The following is a 23,622-nucleotide window of genomic DNA, read 5'->3' as shown; positions in this document are numbered from 1 at the left end:
AAACAGAGATTATAGCAATACAGCACTAAGATAATCATAACTGTAATACCACTCAATCTACCAACATCCTTTGGATTTTTAGTTCTCAAACTCCAAATACTTTTGGTAAGCCACCATATGCTGCCTACGGATGACAAGCATCTTTAATATCTGCATAAGTTAGACTGGTACACAGGTTAGTAAGTGCTGGAACGACCTACTGCTTTCTAAAGGAAGGAAAAGGACAAAGCAGCAGTACCTCTACACAAAGCATTGCAGAGAGGAGAACAAAGGCTGACAAAGACGCAACCAAAGGCAATTATCTGGTCTTTGACAATCTTTATCCATGTAGTTCATACCCATGATTAATTGCATGGATGCATACTGTTTTTCCATGAGTTCTCTTAACAAACAATGTGCACAGGAAGACTATTCACCAAATATTATTCAACAGCTTAAAATGCTGAGATTCCAGACCAGGCGAATAGGGAGGAGCAGACACTCGAAACAGAGAAGAACAGATAGGATGCTGAGGAGGACAACACCCTGGAGCCCACAACTGCTTCCCTCTGTATACTAATGTAGTAATAAAACTAAAGCAGCTTGTACTGCCGAGCCACCAGGTTATAACAGGAAAGGACACAGACTGCTTTTGATCCTCTTTGTGAATCTGGGCTGTCAGGAGAGACAAGATTTGCAGAGTTAAACAAGAACCAGAAATCTCTATTCTGCTGTTAAACACCATCACAAAAAGCACTGATATTCTGGCCTAGGCTCCCACCCAATGTACTAAAGTAATTTTTTTGATTTGCTTTAAAAGCTAGAAGGAATAGTCAGGTTTCAAAGAACAAGTTAATTTAAATACATATGGATGGATCTTGGCTTAAGGACAGTACATGCACACAGCTGTTCCTTTAAAAGCAACAAGGGTTCTGATCCTAACTGGAAACACTTTTTAATAGTTACCTAATAGCTAAATTATACGCACTAGTTGCATCCAGCATTATTACATCACTGCTATGTATAAAATTCAAGAGGGAGTGCTGTCAGAGAAGATCCCCAAGCACTAGCAGCAGGCCGATGAGCCGGGAAGGCAGGAGGCAGCACAGCGCTGGAGCCCCAGAGCCGGCCTCTGGGTGCTCGTCCGCGAAGCGCCCGCCAGCTGGAGGGAGAGCAGGCACTGCGCAGGGACAGCGCTTGGCGTTTGTGGTAGCTACAGATACCAAGATAATGTCTCTCTTCTCCCTCAAAGTGGCAGGGAAGAAATTACTGCCTCTGACTCCATTTTTTAACACATTTAAGATAATGAAGTGTTAATATCATCTCTGCACAGAAGTGGAAGAACAAGTCTACAGTCCACGTTATGCTTAAGAATCTTGTGCTACAGCCTATACCCATGTCCGCTCACTTGATATCTGATTAAACAGCTTTTTCCAACTTTACTAAGAAAGTTACAAGTCTGAGCAAGTTTCAGAGGTGGAGTTGAGAAGCCTACCCGCCCTTTGCTCGTTCAACAGAAGCCTCTACATCAAGAAACCCCAGAATACAAAATACAGCAGCCTCCTTCAATCTGGGTGAAGGCAACACAGGGACTAACTGTGCAAGTGATATTACTTGTCCGGAGGACATGCTTTTTTTTTTTCAGTCCTCATTCTTATCAGGTCTCAAAGCTTTACAGCAACACAGAAATCTACTGATAAGCATACAGCTCACCAGACTTATCAATACACAGATAAGCCATCCAACGCTTCTGGAAGAAGAAGATCATTAAATGTTATTCACCTACTTCAGTGGACTGTTACCTTGTCACTGCCACACAGATTTTCCTTCTACTCACTCCTCAGATATTCACCTTGCCATCAGAACAGAAATCTCTAGTAAATGCCTGGCATACCGCAGAGTATGGAATAGATAGCAAGCACTGGAGGATGAAGAAAGTTGGAATTGTCAAAGACTGAAAAGTCCATATTAAGCCTAAAAGAGGATTCAAGAAAAAAGTGACCCTAAAGGAAAACTATAAGAACATATTCAGTTTAAATTGCAGTTTTACTACAGTAATTTGTGAAAAGGTGGAGAAAATATCGTAAACATAGCTTGTTTTGCATCTCAAACCATTAAATCTAGCATGTTTTCCTTGGTTTTCAAAACCTATTCCTTCTTCCCATTTCGTTTTTTGCTATAGTCCTTGTTTTTATCAGATCTCAACACTCACTTCCCTCATAACTCCCCAAATACCAAAGACGGCTTACTGCACCAATTACAGAACTGAAGGACTCCTCAGGACATGCATCGTTTTCTTATGTTCCTGACGCAGCTTCAGATTCCTGAAGTTGGCCAGGGTACAAGCTGCATAAAAAATAGTCTATTTATGTCAAAATTATCTTTGTTTAGAAATGATGCCCTGCCTGTTTTACAAACTCTTCATGCACACACACTTCTACCATTTCCAACCATAAATCAATTTGTCAAAATAAAGATACTTAAACACAAACTAACTAGGCAGTAATTCTGTCAGATTATTTTTTTTTTCCAGAAGATTAACATTCTGGATGGAAAGCAGCAATGATAAAATTCTGGTGGAATAACTGTATCAACAAAATAACAGAACAGTTTTACATAACAGGCATAAACAAGTTTGTAATATAAGAAATGTTTGTAAGATCTTAAGTCAAACACACAGCATACAATACTTATATTGACATTTTAAAAATGTCAAGGAAAACATGAATTGTTTTACAAACAGTTCTAAAACTACAAACTGTTTTATGAACAGTTTTCCCGCTCTACTCTGCGCTGGTGCAGCCTCACCTTGAGTACTGTGTGCAGTTCTGGGCACCACAGTACAAAAAGGACATTAAACTGTTGGAGAGTGTCCAGAGGAGGGCAACGAAGATGGTGAAGGGCCTAGAGGGGAAGACATATGAGGAGCAGCTGAGGTCACTGGGCCTGTTCAGCCTGGAGAAGAGGAGGCTGAGGGGGGACCTCATCGTAGCCTGCAGCTTCCTCACGAGGGGGAGTGGAGAGGCAGGTGACCTATTCTCTGTTATCACCAGTGACAGGACCCGTGGGAACAGTGTGAAGCTGAGGCAGGGGAAGGTTAGGCTGGACATCAGGAAGAGGTTCTTCACCGAGAGGGTGGTCGCACACTGGAACAGGCTCCCCAGTGAAGTAGTCACTGCACCAAGCCTGTCTGAATTTAAGAAGCGTTTGGACTGTGCACTTAGTCACATGGTCTAAACTTTTGGGATGGTCCTGTGCGGTGCCAGGAGTTGGACTTGATGATCCTTATGGGTCCCTTCCAACTCAGGATATTCCATGATTCTATAATTCTAACATCAGCGTGTGGGCCAATAATACTTAAAACAGAATGCTAAAGTGGTAAATTATCTGAACACTTCAAATATTTAGACATAAAACCTAGTCTAAGATACGGAAAGGCAAAAACATGTATATAGTGCAGCTCTCACCTCAGGAGGCTCAAAACACTTTAGAAATAAATTTAGTTTATGCTAGGTAAGAGCTCTGTACAATTAAATTTCAAGTAAAAGGCACATTGGGATATCTAAAAGGATAAAAATTCCTACCTCCAAAAGCTAGGTGAACCACCAGCCTGAAGCATGAGAATATGTATTGCCATTACAAAATATCATGATAAACTGTCTTCTAACAGGTTGGGCTGGAGAAATTATGTTTCCACACACCCCGCACTAATTCAGGGTGAGTTTATTTAACGCACAAGAATTTGAAGAGATACCAGTTAATTAACCTCCTCAAGTCGGTATCCTTTGTGACCACTAGAGGGAACTAGCGAAAAGGGAACAGACACGTCTAAAGGTTACTATTGGTCAAAGCCCAACAGTAACCCTTACCCTGTTTCTGTTTCAGTCCCTGCGCATATAAACCTCCTTTTCTTGGCAGACAATTAAGAACAGAGCACTTTTACCTTTAGTCCTTATAATTACATTTGAAACACATTGCTACATAAAGTTTTCTGCACAGTACGCAAGAAGTAACAACGACATCTACTGCTAATAGAAAGGCAATAAATTAGAAGTTGCACAAAATATGTTGAAAGAGATTAATGAAATTATCCTGAAGTCATGTCTCCTGATTAGCGAGTTCAAAACAATGAATCAACAGGGTAATTTCCAGTTAAGATTGTCCAGAGTCATTAGCACTAAATTAAGCACTCGAATATTTGGACACAGAGTTCTTAAAACTTCATCTAATTGTAAGTACTGAAGCTTAGTGTAACTTTCAAAAAAAAAGAACGCTTTATATGTGACACACAGAAAACAGGACACCTCTGTGTCAAGTACCCACGTCCAAGTAGAAGATCTCCATTCATTTTCAACTGCTCTACCATCAGCCTGCAGCTGTCAAACAGCTCACTGTGAAAATGAGGTTTATATACAAGCCATAGGAACAGGCACAGGATGTCTTCACGTACAGAGTATGCATTAAGTAGGTTCTCACCAAACTAGTTTTCCCTGTATGTATATGCACTTCGAAAAGCAACAGAAGAAACAGAGTTCTGGTTAAACCCTTCCAAACCATAAAAAGTCATGCAGTAGCGATACAGAAATACTTCATTTGGAATAACTCATTTACTCCATTCATAACACAAACTTCAGCAGGCTTACAGATGTCTGTAGGACTGTTTTAAGCAGTGCAACTTCCAGAACTCTAGTTTTTGATAGAATTTAAAATAAAAAATAGATAGTTTAAAATGTTATCCCCCTTTACACATGATGTCAGTAAACATATCAGTAAAAATATTAAATTCAACTTTATCAGCCAATACAAAAACACCCCCCACACTATCATTACTCATTCATGTGAAAAGAAAGACTGCTTTTATTTGCTGAAAGCCAACACCCTCTGTGCAAGACAATAGTGAAAACAACTTCAAGCACAGCACAGGTCTCTACAGTTAGCTGACCTACCCTGCCCTTGAAGGAAAACTTGGGAACTGGTGGAAAAACGGCTTACAACAGGCTGCTTCTACTGCACCAAAGATGACAAACCAAAGGATTTAGGTACCAAAATGCTCAAGACTTTGAAAATAAATGTCATCACACATTTTATTCCAGATGGTAATACTGTCGGTCATACTTTGTGCATTAAGCATGTGTCACCCTTCCTCACAGAATGGCTGAGGCTGGAAGGGACCTCCAGAGCTCATCTAGTCCAACCTCCCCTACTCAAGCAGGGTCATCTAGAGCATGTTACACAGGATCGCATCCAGACGGGTTTTGAATATCTCCAAAGAAACAGAGATCTTGTTATTGCTTTCCAGAGGGATAAAAAAGTTTGAACAAGACAAGAACAGTGTTTGAATACAAGCACAAAAAGCCCCCCACAGTAATCTTCAGCTAGAAAACAGCATACTGCTGATAAAAACAAGCAGTTCAGTAGCCTGTAACTCCGTCTTCTCCTAGTAACTAAACTGTAACTGAACTGTCTCATTTCATTACAGCACCATTGTAGACTTTCTGCATGAACTAGTGCCTTAACTGCACTACAGTAGGGCGCTCCTTAAAGGGAAATGGTCGTATTCTTGCTGCTATCTGCTTTGAATTCCAACACGTTAAAAGCTAACCACCCCATCGCTAAGCAAGGAGAGGGAGACTCCAACCTGATGGTAGGTGAGCAAGGTGTTCCCTGCTCATTCTGCAGGGCAGTGACAAATTGCATCCTGTAACAGGATCTTCACACTCAGATCTGCATATCAGACCATTCGGGCCCAATAAAGTATCGGCCACAAAAAGGGCAGAGAAGTGAAACTATGGTGTTCTCATCCAAAACTACTTAACTCAAAGATGCTCCACAGTCCAGGATAGTAAAACAAAACTTTGCAGACTGCCTGTGCATCATAGAAGGAAATACCTTTCTTCAAAGATCTTAAAGTGAGACAATACAGATCAATAAGGCTGGCAAACCTTTCTAGGCAGGTGACACACAAGTTCTGTTTCTAATTGCAGCCTGAGGTCACATATTGCAGACTTCCTTTTAATGTGGCCAAGCCCAAACACATAATGGAGCATGGTTTTAGTCCAAGTGAATAGGGAAACACCCGTCTACTCACATGGATATTCCAGAAAGAGAAGCTATATGTGACTGGTAGTGCCAGTTTAACACTGACGTAAAGTTATTAAAGAAATTAGTTAGTAGCCATGACAGCTTCTTCTCAAGACTTAGAACAACAACTAGCCCAGTAAGTCTCTGAAGATCAATTAGATACCACTGTACAAACCTTAAGTCCCCTGTGTTGCTTGATTAGATTATGGTAAAAGTAATTAAATTTGCTGTTTGTCTTTGCACTTTCTTTTTACATTTCAAACTGGTGGGTTTATCTAGCACAGTTAGATTTTCTCAAACCTATCAAATACCACACAACACATGAAATAGATATTTGATTTCCTGCTTAACCTCAGCATAGCCTACTTGGGGTAAACAAACATGGAAATAAGTAGGAACTGCACCTTAGAACACTTCAGGAGTAAAGCAGAACTTGAAGGAGACCAAGTTAAACCGGATCTTTTATTTAGGAAACCTAAAAACTTGCAAGTTTGAGGCACTAGAACTTCGATGTCTATTAAAAAAAGGAATAATTTCGAGAAAGGAATGGGGAGTCCTTTCAATTTGAAGTAGAATATGACATGAACAAGGAAGATTGATTTAACTGCTATATAAGAAATACGGATTTATCACAGAGTCAGAATAACTGAGGTTGCAAGGGTTATCTAGTCCCACCTTCTGCTCAGAGCAAGTCCAATTAGACATCCATGTCTCCACCCTACAAGGAAGTATTCCTCAGAGAATTACAGTATCTACTCTTAAAGCCAAAGTGATTGTTATGAAACATAACTGGAACACACTGGCAAAGATTGGGTTGGTCAAAGTGAAACAATCTGCATTGTTTATAATTAATCAAGTGTGTTAGTCTGGAATTGACTGTAAGCTTTAGGCAAGCTTTAAGGAGTTTCAACTGTAACTACTTATAGATAAAACTGTAACTTACAGCTGCTGTTGGAAGACAGACCCAAGAGTGACAAAAGTGTGCCAAGAGAGGCAGAGAACGATTTTTTTCCTTTCCTAAAAGGGAAGTTTCAACAGTTTGGAACTGACAGCATTTAGGTTTGCTGCAGCATATGCTTATGTAGTCAGCTGAAACTGCTGATTCACCTTCCCCTAGAGTCTTCTTTCAGGAAACATACAATGACCAGCAGTAAGTCCACTTTGCAAATTTAGTAACATTAATACACATGACATCGCTTGTCATTTAAGAGCTCCTGCTGATACCTATGCTAAAATAATGCAACGTGTAAGACACAGCCAAACTTAGTTTTCCTCCTTGAAAGAGCAAAACTGAATCAAGTTTAAAGAAAAACTTCTGTTATCTCTAGTAAAGGATTAAACACTTGAGCAATACATCTCATCTTCCCCTGAAAGCATGGCTTCACAACATCTACAGGTTTCACTATTAGCGTCATGCCGCACAAATAGGATGTGTCATTTTACCAGTCTTGACTATACTTGCTTACTTAAACTGCAATTTTGAGGTAATAAAGTCCTCCCAAGTTATTTCAGATCATGGGAGTGCAAGAAAGAGGGAGGGATGGACATCTGTTCCCCTTCCTGCCAAACCTCAATATATTGTTAAGCTTGTGTTCATACCAGTCAATATATCTGATGTTAATATTAAACTCCTAGTATTTAAAACATCCCTTCTTCCGCCCCCACTTAAAATAGCTATTATCAAGATACCTGAATTCTGATTCCTCTGCAGTGAGTCCATTCAACTAGATGATACTATAGAGAGCAAATATTTCCAAGCATTATCTGTTTGCACAAAAGCAAAAAATAAAAATAAAAAAAAATCTTCTCTTCCACAACATAAATTGTATTAGAATTACCTTAAAAGTTTCCTATTAGGGCTAAGCAGACACTGCATTTAACAAGCAGAAGATGCTAAGTCTTGCCATGTTTTTAAAAGAATTTCCCTTTTCAAAGTCTCTCCCAGTATTTTAAGCTCATGGTAGCTCCAGCAGCTATTTCCTATTTTTTTTTTTTTTTTGAAGGGCCAATGGAGGAGGAGGGGTGACGAACCTAAAAACTACAGAAGATTTGTTTCAAAGTGCCCACTGTTGAATGTTACTGAATACATATCCTTGCTACTTGTGCACCCCACCCATGTGGCTGAGCAGCATCTACATACCCTACAGCTAGGGTGTAACTCTGGTCTGCTATTATCAACCCAAGGAGTTTTGCTTTAATCAAAGCACCCTGCTCACTGACACCCTTTACAAAGTCTGTTTAGAAAGAAAAAAGACTGAATTTGGTAGATGGAGGCATACAGAGAATCTAACTTTCTTCTGTTAAACTGTTGACACACAGTACAGTTTGAGCTGATGAGTAATAATTGAGTAAACAGCATGCATCTCTATTTGGCAAGTGTCAACTTTTAACTGTTCCTTACTCACTACTTCCACGTTGCATCCCTGTACTTTCTGTTCTTGATACCAAGAGCACTTCCCCTGATTTGAAAGTGCACTTACTAAGGTCAAGTCTGACAGAGGTTTCTGCCTGAAAACAGTATTGTTTATTGAGACTACACAGAAAAGTGCTGCTGCTGCCGCCACAGAGGGCTCAACTCATGCTGCTTGGGCCATTATGCCAGTTATAGGCACTTGCATTTCCCTTATTTCTGTAAAATTAAAGTATACACTATCAATATTATTTACCACAGCTATTTTTACAAAATGAAACAATAACACCTCTGAGTTTACCAGTAGAGTAAAATTTGTTTATAGAAATACTCCCACTTGTTTACAGAAATCAGATTGGTTATTTACTGCATGGCCAGCTGCATGGTTGGTGCAGTAGCTTTGCTTAGTGTCAGCTACCTCAAGCATTAGAGGTAGCACCACAGCTACTTTAACCATACACATCACCTGTCATTAAATAACATTACAGAAATATTGACTGACATGCTCCTAACAGCTTAGCAGCAGTATCACAGCCTTTACTGCTATCTGATATCAAGTTAGCACTTCCAAAAGTGTTTTCTTCCACATGGTATTGCACCCATGAGGCAATCCTTTGCCAACTTGCATTTTGGCCCGTACTTTTCAGGCATTCTTTAGACATTCCTCCAGTCATTTCAGAACACCCTAGTTCAAAGTTATCTGGCTATAGTTTAACCTTTACTATATTTGAATCTTCAGTCAGTTCATGTATTTAGCTAATTCAAGGGAATGATAGGAGTAAAGCATCTCAAGTAAGTTCACTACTGTTTGGGGGCACGGGTTTGAGAGAAGGAGAGTTCAAGATCTCTGCTAAGATTATGAAGACTACCTGTTAATGCTCAGACAAGATGGAGGAGAAAACTTTAATTATGAACATACGGCAGACAGATCACTGCTTTAGTGGATACAAAGATTTAAGATAATCTTAAGTCCTCATTTGCATACAGCTTCAGACTCAGATAAGGAGCTCCCATAAGAATAGCATACAAGCTCAGCTATCAACCATAATACTGCTAAGTGATGCAGTCTTTCATGAGCCAGCCAGTCTCCATTCTCATCATTCTTTAGAAAGTACTAGATTAAACAGCATAATTGCTTAAGAAACTGTACCCAAGCAGCACAAAGATTTGTTTCTGGAATGAAACGAAAATCCAAGACAGCAGAGTTGGAAAGACTTAATGTAATGGAACAACAATAAATACTTAACACCTGTGTTCACTGGAGAACAATAAAGTTACATTTACTTGTTTATAGGAAATACTATGCTGCACAAATACAGCACAAGTAACAATATGTGCATGTAGAGATGAATTGAATTTAGTAGTTCACAATCTGAAGAAACAAAAAAAATCATGGTGTTGTGAAACAGCATAGTCTACAAGACCCATAAGGCAATCCTATTTTCTGTTCAACATCTAAGATCCTCAATAAGAATAAGGAGTCCAGTTTTAGTGCTGTACCTCAAAGAAGGACAGAGTTCAGAGGAGAACAATACAAAGCAAAGTCGTAAAACATGTTCATGTAAAGAACAACAGAGGGAAGGGGTGCTGTTCAGTCTAACAGAAAAGGCAAGAAATTGTAGTTACTACAAAGATGAAAGAAGTGATCTCGTTTTCAGAATTACTCTGAATAGGACAGTAAAGGAGAACTCGAAACAGATGAAGATGACAGAAGAGGAATTCTAACAGTAGAAACATACTCAAATGATTCCATGACCCCTCACTGTTAAAACACTTAATTGCCTAACTTATAGCCACACATTGCATCTAATATCATGTGAGCTATGACCATCCTTAAGGGAGGAATTAGGACTAATTTAACAACCCTTCACAAATTAAAGGGAACTCATTTTCTCTTCTGGTACTCTACCATCAAAGCCCACTAAAGAACAACAAAGAAAAGACAGTATTCACAGCTAAAGGAGGACTGATACATTTCAGAAGCTAAACAAGGTACTTAAATTTGAGATAGCCACATCTTTCTCCTGTGTATTTCCCACTTCAGTCTGAGACTCAGGTCAAAATTCAAATAAGCAAGCTTATTCAGAGTTCAGAAGTTCAGAGTTCAGAAGACTACTCTTGGACTTAATTTTTTGTTTAGCTATCAGGGAGTGTTTTTGCAAATTTGACTTTGTAGGGAGACGTCAAATGTGAATACACGAGAATGTAAATTAGATCGTTTATATCAACATATGACTGTGACAGATCAGCAGCAAGAGCAGATCTAAGTTACTGTGTAAGATTCAAAAACAATTCATGGTTTCCTAGTTTCAAATCAGGAAGAGCTTTTGCTATGCCTTTCTGCATATATCTGTACTACTCACCAGTGACTTGCCTACACGTTTAAGTCTGTTAAAGAGAGAATTGAACTTTTTATGGCTTCACACATGTGAATGCTTTACTCCAGGATTCTCTCAGGCAAGTTTGACTGCTTCTGCAAGTCAGTGCCTCACATAAGGCAATCCTCATGGCAAATGAGGCACTTGCTCCTAAACCAGTACGCCAAACCTTGAATTTTTACCATTTCAGAGAACTCCCAACAAGCTTAGCTAGATTTAATTAACTACATATGCTTGAAGTGACCAGTAAGAGATTACACACAGATCATCAATAAACAAGCATTTCAGGAATATTATATTCTTGGCACCAGCTTATTATTATTTAATTTCTAATTTAGATGTTCTCTTTTATGATCACAAATTCTCTAACTGCCTGAAAACCACAAGTAACCACACCAAGAATTAGTATGTGAACCCTGGATATTTTAATAATGTGAAGCAAACAACCTGCATTCTAGTAGTACTGAGAAGACTACAATCTCCCAAGTAGACCACGATCTATATAATTTCGCTGGCTTTTCCTTCTATGCCAACATTTACCTTATTTCATAAGGTCTTTCAGAATTACAGCCATCTGTACTTGTACATGAGATCCATTTCACTCCAGTATCTTGCATACTGTATGAATGAGCTATATTAGAACTAGCTGTAAAGCATTACAGAAACTAATATGCTATCCTACACAATTGTCAGCAAAGAGAAAAAATCAGACTGTTGATGTGCTGCAGAGCAACAGAACATGGCAACTCAATTCAGTTTGAAAGAGAATATTTAGCTGTCACTGAAAGTACTTGAGATCTGATTTGTTCCAACATTTAGGCTGCAAATGTCAGACAAAAGGGCTTCATCACCACTTTTGTACAATCGTCATTATGAACCTGAGAAATGAAGGTGAGCTTAAACATCCCTACTTACTCCCATACCTCCTATTCGTTCCTTCACCTGCACTGTTGCTTTGATTTAGGCCAGTCTTACTTGTGACCTGTTATTGAGAAACTTGTGTTGAGATGAATCGTCAAAAAATGAGCAGATTAGGAAGCCACATTCTTTCTCCTCTTCAGACCTCAGCAACTACTACTGATGAAGTAAATGACTGAAAAAAATCACACATCACTGAAACACCTGAATTCCAGGAGAGGAAGTAGATTGAGAATGGCAACAGACACTGTTTCTGTCCCCTCCTCACCCTATGACACGTCTGAAAATACACTCTTGGCACATTTATTTTAAAAATAATCAAGAACGCATTTATAACTAGCATTCACTGATCAACATTAGAAGAGATATGGTTTGCTAGAAATGACTTGACAGCAATTCACTAAGCTTACTAAAAAAACAGTTAAGGGTCAAAACATCAGTGTAGACTTCTGAAGATCTTTTGCAGTATTTCTGCATATATGTAAGTGTAGTTTGTGTGTTTACGTGGGCTATTTCAACGGCTCCATAAAGACCTGCCAAATAGCAAAATGAAATTTAATGTACAAAACTATCTACTGATAGCAGAAAGGTACACTTCTCATTCAACTTCAATTTTTAAAAAAGTTTGTTATAGCAGTACGATGAATATATATATATTTTTTATATAGCATTCCTTCTTTGCATGTTTAGAATGAATAGGAAAGTATAAACTTACTCATTTAAGTTTCTCTCCAGACATGCAACAGATTTGGAGTGATTTATTTGCATGTCTTTACTGGCATTATCAGTAAATTAGTTCAGTCTCGGGGCAGAGCTAGAGATGTATAAAAAAGGAGAAAAAGACGGTCTTAGCAAAATTTTATAGGATTTTATTAGTTGAGGAGTGCTATGAACAACTTAAAGATGCAGTACTCTTCTTCTTCTACACTCTTCATTTCCTGTTGATATTCTGAGCTCCACTTTCACAAAATTAAACTTCATTAGTTTCAGAACATTAGTTTCTGACTAGATTAACTGGTCAGAAAATTCTTGCTGTGGCATCCACTGCTAATAAAACAAAATAGTATGATAAAGTTATCTTCAATAGTATTTTTCAGTATCTTCATATAGTTAACAAAAATAATTTTATATATCAATATTTACACAGTATTCAAACAAAAGCTCTACTTAATATTGCTAACATGAAAATGTAAGTAGTTATGCGATTGGAGGAACAGGCAGAAGCATTTGGGACTCAGTCTGAGGCTGAAACTTTCTAATTACAGAAAAAAATAGGAAACAGATATTCTGGATGCTTATCATCAAGATGGAAGCGAAACTTGATATTTTCTCTGAACTTGAAAAAAGATAAGTTAATCTTGCACAACCTTACACTTAGACAGAAGCATAATACTACTTGGCCTACTCAAAAAGAAGGCTGAAGTTAATTTTAAGAAATGCTTTAATATCACACCTCAGTATTTTAGTTGGTATCCTTCTCACTCTACCCAGAAGCTGATTTGTAGTATGAATGGATTTAAGCAGTCTGACATTAGGGTACCTTTTTAGATTTGGAACAATTTTAATGGTTTGAGAGGCCTCCTATAAGAATATTTTGTGGGTTATTTTGTTAAAGATACTTCAAGTGCAAAACATCGTGAACTATTTTTAGCCATTGGGAGTTTACCTTTGTATGGTGTTGTACTAGGCTGTCGAAAGTCCACCTCTACCCCTTGTCCTCTCCTCAGAAACCTACCTGCTGGCTTTTCCACTTCACCATTACACCTAGTATTAGTAATAATATTTTTTCAATGCCTAACAGCATATTCACAATGACAAGGCAAAACACAACATGTGGATGACCTTACGAGTGAAATTAACTGCTCTTAATACTTTGTGAATAAGGAATCTCTCAACTTTTTTTTTCTAGGTTATATGGAAAAGACAACCACATGTTATGTGGTTAACAAACATTCTGTGAAAATTTCAGGCTGACTTTTTTCCCCCCACAGTGGTATTCAAAAGTGCCTTATTAATTGCCATCAATATTGGGCTGTTTAAAGTTTGTTCTGCAGTTTTCTAAATGAATCTATTAACTAGAATCCAAATTCCGGAAAGAGTAATTTCAAAACTAAATGTCCCAATTCCAGTTTACTTATCTGGAAATGAATCAACTTTTAATAAAGGAACAAAATCAACTGTTTGAATACTTCTGCCAAAATGTAATTTTATTAGCATGTCAAATCCCACTTTTTGGCTCTTTTCTGTCTTACCTAGATCTGTACTTAAAAACAGAAAAACGAGATGTAAAGTCTTACTGAGTTTCTTTTGACAACTGGCAGTTGTAGTATACTAAGAATTTCACAATATTAGAATTATTTAACAAGCTAAACTTTGGGGAAAATCAATTTGTGGCGAAAAACTTCTTAAAGACACTGTTCTACTCATCCTGATTTTTCTGTATAGCGCTATTCTACATAGCTGACTTCTCTCAATGCCTAAACAGCAGCATAAACAATGAATAATCATTCTTTCATCAAGGTAGCCACTTTGATGCCTTTCACAGATGTTAAAACGCGTGCCTCCTGCTCTAGATATACATGCCTTGTATATCATCACTTCAAAATGAAAAAGGGAGCCTATCTACTCCTCATGTGGCAAAACTACTGTACATATGAGTATATGGAGAATGATTTCTTCCGGTATGACACAAAGACAGTAATTTTAAAAAGTTCAACAAGACTTGAAAACATATTTCAGTTTGATAAACACAAGATTTTGAAAATGCAGATCAAAATAGTGTCAGTTTATTTTGTTAAACAATTACAAAGTCAATAACAAACACATGCAGAAGCTGTGTGGAAAAATTAAAACTAAGATGGAAAAAAAGAAAACCAAGCTGATGCAGAGTTTCTCATGAAACATTCATTTCTAAAAATTCTCAGAAATTCTGAGTATTCAACTCAGATGTTAAATGAATGTCACAAAAACATTATCTGAATTTCAAGACTTCAGGAGAACATTTAAGTTAACTTACTCAAAATGAGTTAATTTATCCATATTGTTCTCAGTGTACTGCAACTCACACCTACCCCCTGCCCCATATTTATACCTTTGGAAGTAATGCAAATTAGTAAGGTAGAATATCAAGTCTACCAGTACAGAGGGTAAAGAACGAAAATGTTGGGTTAGTTTAGTATGTGAAAAGAAACACCTTCCACTTCAATGAAGAAAGGAAATCTTATGTGGTTATTCACACTATATAAAACAGATACAATTTACTTGCTTGAAGTTGCATGCATTCTCCATGTTCTCTACATGTAAACCTAGATGTTTTCTCCCTAACAACATTTCTCTGATCTCAGGTTAGAAATTCTATATTCCATCTTCAAACTGCTGTACAGACTTGGAGTCAGTCCTTGAGTTTATTATTTAAGATAGCAACTTCTCAAAAACATCAGTACCTTTGTGCTCATGCAACACTTTTTTTTTTTTTTTTTAAACACACCAGAGAACTAAAGAAACTAAGTCTGCTCTTGAGTTCTTTGGCAATACATATTGCCATTAGATCAAAGAAAAGGTCAGCAGCCATCTCAGACCTGACAATCTCTTAGGGCTGGAGAAAAAAGAAACTTCCTAATGAAGCTTTGCCATCACAACCAGCTATTTTACAGACATATGTACGTGCTCAGTACATTTAATGAAACATTTAAGTAGAAGAAAGGACTCGTGGCTTGCACATGCACCATTCGCTCATTTGCCTCACTGATGGTCTTATTGCTGTCTTAGATTTTCCCCTCCTCCTGTTCCAGGAAATTAATGAGCCCTTTAGAAGCTGTACTTGAAACATTTCATGTGCATTCAAGAACCTCAATACAAGAAAAGGCAAATGCCCTGATAAAAGCAAACAGCAGCAAATTCTAACACTTTATGCTTGAACATTAGATGTTTCACATTTCTCAGCTACCAGTTGTTGCTGTTGCTAAGCAGTAAGTTTTTCTAAGTCTACTCATACTCAAATTTAATATAAAGTTCATTTTAAATCAGTGTTTTCTCTGTTCAGAGCACAATGAAACAGTCACAAAGTTTCAGTCTGTCTTGCATACTCTAAAGATAAGCAACCTTGTGACATGCTACAGTAATTCTCACAAACATACTTTTGTTAGCAAACAGCTTCTGCAGCCTACCAGAATTAGCTACCCACTCAGCAAACAACAAAGAGCTTCAAAAACAAAAAAGCATAGTACTTTATATGGCAATAGACTCTAGCTAATCAAAATGATTGCTTAGTGAAAGAAATAATTTCCTCTCACAATTTTATTCAATTATGTATCAATTCAAGAACACAGTTCTAAACAGAACAAAAATTTGCCTCCTGGCAATAGCTTTTCAAGGGATTTTTGCTTGAGTTTTGTTAATCTGATCAGGAACGTTCCTTCAGAAATTTTCAGAGTAAGAAATGAGGTATTTTGACTTATAAAAGTCCATCATCTCCTACTCTCCATCCATTGTTTAAATATAAAGCTTGTACAAGAGTTAAAGAAAAATTAAAGGATGGGTGAAGCTATGGATCATTGAAATGGAATGAATATCCACCCTGTCAATATTGTATTTTTCCTACAAAGATTTTGCGATTTTTAGGAAAATACAGCACTAACCACTCTAATTTTGAAAATACCTTACTGAAGCAAGATAGTTGGACATGTTTCCAACAAACATTAAAGATTACCAGATCACAACTGTATGTTTTATGTTTATTTCATTAAACCAAACACCTACTTGTGTGCATACAGGACTTTTCCAAGGCTTCTGGTGTTCAGATTACGTATTTTAGGAGGAACAGTTAGCAGAAACAGATACACTTTCACACCTAAGACATCTACAATGCAAAGCTATCACTGTATTATAAAGACAGATTATTGCACTGGAAAAAATGATAACAACATGATTTTCTGAGTTCTGAGTCCAAGCTAGTGTTACAAAACTGCATTACCTTTTAGTGTTTTCCTTGCTTTGTCTTGGATTGATAAGGGTATTTATTTGCATACTACAAAGACAATAATTTTAAATAAGGTACTGCTTTAATGTATTAAACGGTTTGATTACTAATTTAGGAGCTGGGTGCCACAATATTCCCCACTCCACTTAAGAATAAAAACAACTTGTAAACAGTACAAAGTAATACACATGAAACTGAAAAAAGCCAAATCACCTACTGAATCTTTCAACAAACCTTGTTTGAATTCCAGCCCAAGGTTAGGCAACCAGGGTTTCCATGTACCCACCACCCCATGTGTGAAGACCCCCATGCCCTTAGAGGAGTTTTTGAAGTGCCAGCTCTACAGATATGCAATCCAGCAACTTGTTTGGTGCATCCTCTTGAGGCATTTCTTTCAGGTATTCCAAGAGTAAACTTTCATCTCAAAAGTACTCACAGATTAGGTTTGTATTTTTTCACTACATTATGGAAAACAATCCTGGTTTTGTAACTTAATTTTGTATGCTTTGATGTCACTACTATAAAAATGAAGGCAAGATGCTAAGCTACAAATAGACTAGAATTCTAACCATGATTTTTTAGACAACTTACCTAAAGACAGCACTTAAATTAAAAGCTTATTATAAAGATCCCCCAGGAAAAGGTGAAACTTCCTAATTACATACAGTACTTCGAGACGCCCAAAGTGAAAATAAGTAAAATGTGGGTAACAAAATGTATGTATCTACTTTGGTATCTATTTTAATATGTATTCCTGCAACGTATTTATAATCCAGATACAGGATCTGGGTTGCACTGGATACTGTAATTAAACTTGCCTATCTTGTACCTGAAAACAGAGTGTATATTTTATATCTGATGTTCTTTAAAAAAAACCTCAGACCTTCAAGCACTTTAGGTAAAAGAAAATAATGAAGTTCATTGGAAGAAAAGGCATAGATCAGGAAAACTAAAAATACTAATGAAGAGTAGAGCCTTAGAAGACAGAAATAAGAGCCAGGAATCTGATTGAGTAAAAGCTGCCAAATGATGAAACAGATGAACCTAAAACCAGAATGATAATCGAAGAGAATGGACTACAACACTAACAAGTTCAACATCTAGGACAGATAACAAACAATTTGATAATGAGAAACGATGGACAAAACCAATAAAAAGCCACTTAAATATGATGCAAACTTTTTTCTTTTTCAAACTAGAGAATTCAAGAAAGTTCACAGTTGTTAGCTTGCCGTCTTCTAAACTCCCATCTATGCACGACAAGCAAATCAATTCATTTGGAACATATTTAATACATCGCTTCAATCTTGCGACTTTTGTCTGTCATATATATCTTGAGTACTTTACTGGCTACACAGTGAAGCTTACAACTCCCACAAGGACCACCAGGCCTAATGAGTGAGAAAAGAAATAAGGAAAAAACATACCTTGTGTTGTTCTATTGCATCTACCCACTGTTGCCTGTGGTCCGGGTCCTGAGCTCGGAGGTACCAAACACTATCATTTACACTTATATCAAATCTGCATTCATCAAAGTCATGGGGCTGTGAAAGAAAAGCTAGAATTAATAACGCGATCAGCAATATCTCACAGAATATTTTGACATTCAAATATCGTAATTAGCAAAACTGATCTATACAGCCTTGAAGTCATCCTAAGTTCTATATTCAATTTTAAGTAGCTGTCTCTACTAATTAACTAACATACACTTTCATAATGAAAAGTGTCAGTCTTCTGAACCAGAAGCCAAACCGCTTAATGCATTCTAATTAAAGAAAAAATATCACAGACATTGACCAAAACTCCATACTTCCGAACAGATCTTTTAGCATTTAGTGAACACAGACAGGAAAGCACACAAGTATAATTATTTTTATTTTTTAAATTTCAGAGCAAGAAAGACAAATTAAGGTTACTGCTATCAGTACTGATTTTAGATGAGGGAAAACAAAATGCAGCAGAAGCCACCAATACAGAACCATAAAAACAGACTATAGTAAAACATGGATGAGGCAACAAGAGGAAGCTGTTGCACTCTACCTCCAATTGTTTTTACCATCTAAAACAAGAATGTCAGATAATTGGGAGCAATATTCAGTCCTTTCCCATAACACTACTTGAATACTTCTAACTTTCAGTTCACGTGCCTGAAATATTAAAAAGCTTTCGCTAGAATTACAATGGAGCAGGTAAGAAAAGGGGAACAATCTCATCTGTCTTTTGCCCTGTCACTGTCAAAGTTAATCCCTAGCAAACATCCAACACAGAGCACAAAAATTTTTTCCCTTCATTGAAAATTACTCTTAAAGAAGCATAACAGTTAGAGCTGAATACTTTCTTGATTTTATTTTATTTTTTGCTACATACAATGAAAAGTTAAATGTACAAATATTGCAGGAAGCCTATGGGCTCATAGGTTAAAGCAAGTGATGTGATCTTGAGGGCCACAAATACTGACTCTTGATGCCAAAGATAAAACTATATAAGTCCCTGTCCTTTAACAATGTAAGAAATGGTCTACAACACATTCATCTTGCAGACAACTAAAGCACTGTGGATCACTCATGAAACACTTCACAAAAGAAAACCAAATAATAAGTCTCATCTGTTGGTCCATGCAAGAATCCATAGCATCAGTAAGAATTATTTTCAAAGGATCTGGAAGTCAGAAGCTATTTACACGTAACACACAATCTTATTTAAATCTACTAATGAAAAATAGAACAAAAGCCAACAAGCAAATAAGGAGCTATGAAGAGTTTAACAATGTATGTGAAGTCACTTTTTTTATTTTTTATAGCTTCATGTATTTCGTCAAGCATCTGAACTGAAGTTCAAATTAGAAAATTTAACTTCCCCATAAAAAACAGAAACCGACAACACTGACATTCAAGTGAATCAACTACCTGCTATTACTTAATACCTAACCATCTTATTTCAAACAACATTCAAAACTGCTTGTGCACACTGCTTTGTTCTACCTGAACCACTGAACAGAGGGATTAGGGACACCGTATTTTCTAGTCAAGGCCCCTTTTTTTCAAACTAGATTTGCTACTTTTTTTTTTTTATTTTACTAAATATGATAAAGATGTTTATCTGCTTGAAGGTAGCAAACTTGTCGTATCAATGTGTTAGGCTTGTAACCCGGATTGCAACCATTCCTGCCAGGCCTTCTTTTGGCCATGTGGTCGGGGATTATGCACTTAGAGCAATGGAAGACTCTGCCAGAAATCTCCATGAAAGCAAAAGAACAAGAGTTAGCTATAAAAGTTTTGCCTGCTATGACAGTAATCTCCTGCTTGGTCCATATCTGAGGTCCTTTGGGAAGTTAAAAGTTGTTACATGGTCTATCCAGTTAGAAAGCCTTACCAAAACTAATCTTAAAAGCCTGCAGTATAACTGATCCCACATTTCCATGCAGAACTTATTTCAATGCACAACCATCCTTGCTATCAGAATGCTTCTTCCAGTCTCTAACCTAAACAACTTTTACTGTCATTTAAGACCATTACCTATTTGTCCTTCTCAAAGGCAGGCTTATGCATTCCTTTTCTTTTCATAGCAACACTTAATAATATTTGAAAAACACTATGCCTTTTCACTGAGACAGGAAAGGGAAATGCTATACTTGAAGTCTAGTTAAAAATTTTGAACACCCTTCTGGACCATTCACTAGATGTCCACTTCTGCATTACTCATACTCAGGAGATTAGATCACCTAGAAATCAGGTCCAGGGCTTACACTGGGCTTACCAAGGTTTTGGTAGTGGGGACTGCAGGGTGGCCTCTGTGAGCAGAGCCCAGCAGCTGCCCCATGGCAGATCAGAGCCAGCTCCAGACAGCTCCAAAAGGGACCCACTGCTGGCCAGAGCTGAGCCAGGGAGCAGCACTGGTTGGACTTCTGGGAGGGCAGATTGAAGAAAGGGGGAAAAAAATTGCTGTGCAACAGCAGCCGGGAGAGTGAGGAGTAAGAAGCAGCCCTGCAGCCCCCCAGGTGAGTGCAGCAGGAGGGCAGGAGGTGCTCCAGGCAGGCAGCAGCAGTTCCCCTGCGGCCTGTGGAGAGGCCCCTGGTGGAGCAGGCTGTCCCCCTGCAGCCCATGGGTCCCACATGGAGCAGATCTCCACGCTGCAGCCCGTGGAGGAGCCCCCGGTAGAGCAGGTGGATGTGGCCTGGAGGAGGCTGCGGCCCATGGAGAGCCCCCACAGGAGCAGGCCCCGGGCCGGAGCTGCAGCCCGTGGAGAGGAGACCCCGCAGGAGCAGGGGGTCTGGGAGGAGCTGCCACCCACATGTGGGGGACCCGTGCTGGAGCAGTTTGCTCCTGTGGTACGGAGCCATGTGGGAGCAGTTCTTGGAGAGCTGCTGCCTGTGGGCAGCACCCACAGGCTCAGTTAGGCATCCCGTGGGAGGGACTCCACGTGGAGCAGGGGCACAGAGTGACCGTGAGGGAGCAGCAGAGATGAAGCGTCAGGGACTGACCGCAGCCCCCATTTCCTGTTCTCCTCTGGGGCAGGGGGAAGAGGAGGTAGAAGATGATGGATGGGGGAAGGTGGTTGTAGTTTGCTTTGAGTTCTCCCTGCTCTAACCTGTTCGCAATAGACAATAAATTACATGAATCTCTCTATGCTGAATTGTTTTACCTGTGACAATAATTGGTGAGTGATCTCCCTGTCCTTATCTCAGCCCTGTGAGCCTTTTTTCACCGTATTTCCTGCTCACGGTCTTTTGAGGAGCGCGAGTGAGGAAGCAAAGTGGTGGAGCTATGCTAGTCATGGGTTAGAAACTACTACAGGGTTATACTAAGCTCACTGCAATTTTGTATTACGTAAAACCCAGCTAAACCAGTGTTCCTGTCAGACAAGTTGCTTGAAGATAAGAAATCTCTACTAAATGTCAAATACTGCATCCAAAGGAAGTCTGGTAGGCATAACACGTTTCACTTTTGACAAAATCATACTACCTATTTTTATAGTAAATATATTTGATTACTATAAAATAATATATAATTACAATACAGACGAATATACTTTTTTTTCCCCAGCAACTGCAATAATATGCATTAATTTCCTTATTTTCTTCTTTTTCCTTTTTTTTTTTTCCTTTTAAAGTTGGACTCCACCATAAGAACCCGCTAGGACCTGGTTTAGCATTCACTGAATGTCAAAGTCAAGTTCTCTAAATGCATTTTATCAAGAACAAATAAAACACCTGAATCACAAGTGACCTGCTCTTTTCTTAACCCAGAAAAAGTTGTTGATTAACCCTTTACTCAACCCAGAATGAGTTCATATTTTGTTTTTATTTATAACTCTGCAACATGAAAACATAGCTTTTTGGTGCTGTTACATTCTCCTCGCTGCTGAGCTCTGGACATACTTCCTTGGCTTCCCCCTCTTGCTATAAATGTTTTGTTTGCTCTAGTTGCACCTAGCAAAGACCATGAAGTATTATACACTCCTTGTCAGGTCTGTCCTTCATCCTGCTATCATCATCCCCTGACTAGTGAACCTCTCCTCACAGCTTGAGTTTTTCCTTTCCTCTCCCCTTCACTTTTTTCCAGTAGATCTCACCTTATTTCATTTACATCTTTTTTTCTGAAGGTCACTGCTCCTAGCTTAGTGTTCACTTTCCTCCATATTCTCAGAAGTGATTATAGTGCTATAGCTCTCAGACAGCCACCTGACAAGACACTGGAGGGATAAAACAGGATAATTTTCATGTGTAACAAGCTAAGGACCCATGCTGATGGCAACATATGTCCTGCTGCCTTTTCACAATCAAGATAAAGCAAGGAAGAGATGAACGTTTTAGTCACATGGGGAAGTAGAAAGCAAGGAGTCATAATCAACCCCCAGAAAACTAAAGCAGGGTGGAGAACTGATGCTCTCTCCTACCACCCTCCACCCTACCAGCAGCCTCAAGCAGCATACATACATAAATTGAGAGACCAGTGGGGAACAAAACCCAGACTAACATGACACTGAGCAGGAGCATTTAAAAACATTTAGAGAGTTTTTCAAAGGTGAGTTTATCAGCCTTTACAAGACTGAGGCAGAGACAGCCTGTGTATGCCAAGGGCTTATTCCAGAGCCAGCATTTCAAAGAAAAATACCTGAATCAATTTCATGCAAGAATACACTACAAGAAACAGGCCTCCAGCATCCACAAATGTCCTTTCTGTATGCCTCCTAAGCTTTCTCCTGAGGCACCTGCAGAAAATTCTACTGAAATAAAAGCAGATGAAAGAATTCAAGTATCCCCAGTCCTTCTGGGTAAAAACAACTGATACCAACTCTTAAATTCTGAAGAAGCAAGGTCAATTTACATGAAGAAATGTTTACTTGGCTACAGTTACTGAGGAAGTCTGAAGCCAGCTCAGGTCTCATGAGTCATAGCTGACTGCACTGCCACAGGATTCTTCCTGCTACAGCTCTCGTTTGAGGTATTCATGAAACAAGCTTTGGAGAGGTATTTGCTTGAAAAACAGTGGTTCAAGTCCTTCAGGCAAATCACAGAGAGGTTTAAGAGCTTTTATACACTTCATAACCCTCAAGAACACACTGGTGGGGCACAGAATACCTAAATGAAGAAAATTTTGCTTGCTAGGCCAGCCTCTCTCACTACTCTATGTTGTATTGTCTCTGCAGAAGGAAGCTAGAGGCAGTTCTAATAGATCCAACTCAAGTCTGCACATCACAGCTATCAACCTGCACTTGTGTGGTTATTCACACTGCAGATATAAAACTTACCTAAAGTGATTTGGCTTAGGATTCCAAAGTGGTTTTTTTTTTTTTTTTTAATTAAGAAATACTAAACAGGGAACTAGAACATTAGGCAAAATACAGGCCTACAGTAAGTGAGAATCGCCACTCTCTAG

General features: G+C 38.4%; 1 protein-coding gene across 2 annotated transcripts in view; it reads right to left on the bottom strand.

Annotated features, from left to right (window-relative positions):
• Positions 1 to 23,622, bottom strand: part of CERT1 (ceramide transporter 1) — an 81,584-nt gene that overhangs the window by 36,803 nt on the left and 21,159 nt on the right. For both annotated transcript variants that reach the window (XM_035553590.2, XM_035553588.2), the window contains exon 3: positions 18,172 to 18,288. In XM_035553590.2, the coding sequence (XP_035409483.1) occupies positions 18,172 to 18,288 (117 nt within the window). The remainder of the gene's footprint in view (positions 1 to 18,171; positions 18,289 to 23,622) is intronic.

Source organism: Cygnus atratus, chromosome Z (genome assembly GCF_013377495.2).
Source record: "Cygnus atratus isolate AKBS03 ecotype Queensland, Australia chromosome Z, CAtr_DNAZoo_HiC_assembly, whole genome shotgun sequence".
Taxonomy (NCBI): domain Eukaryota; kingdom Metazoa; phylum Chordata; class Aves; order Anseriformes; family Anatidae; genus Cygnus; species Cygnus atratus.
Note: the sequence above shows the minus strand (reverse complement) of the source record. Positions and strands in the feature narration are given on the sequence as shown.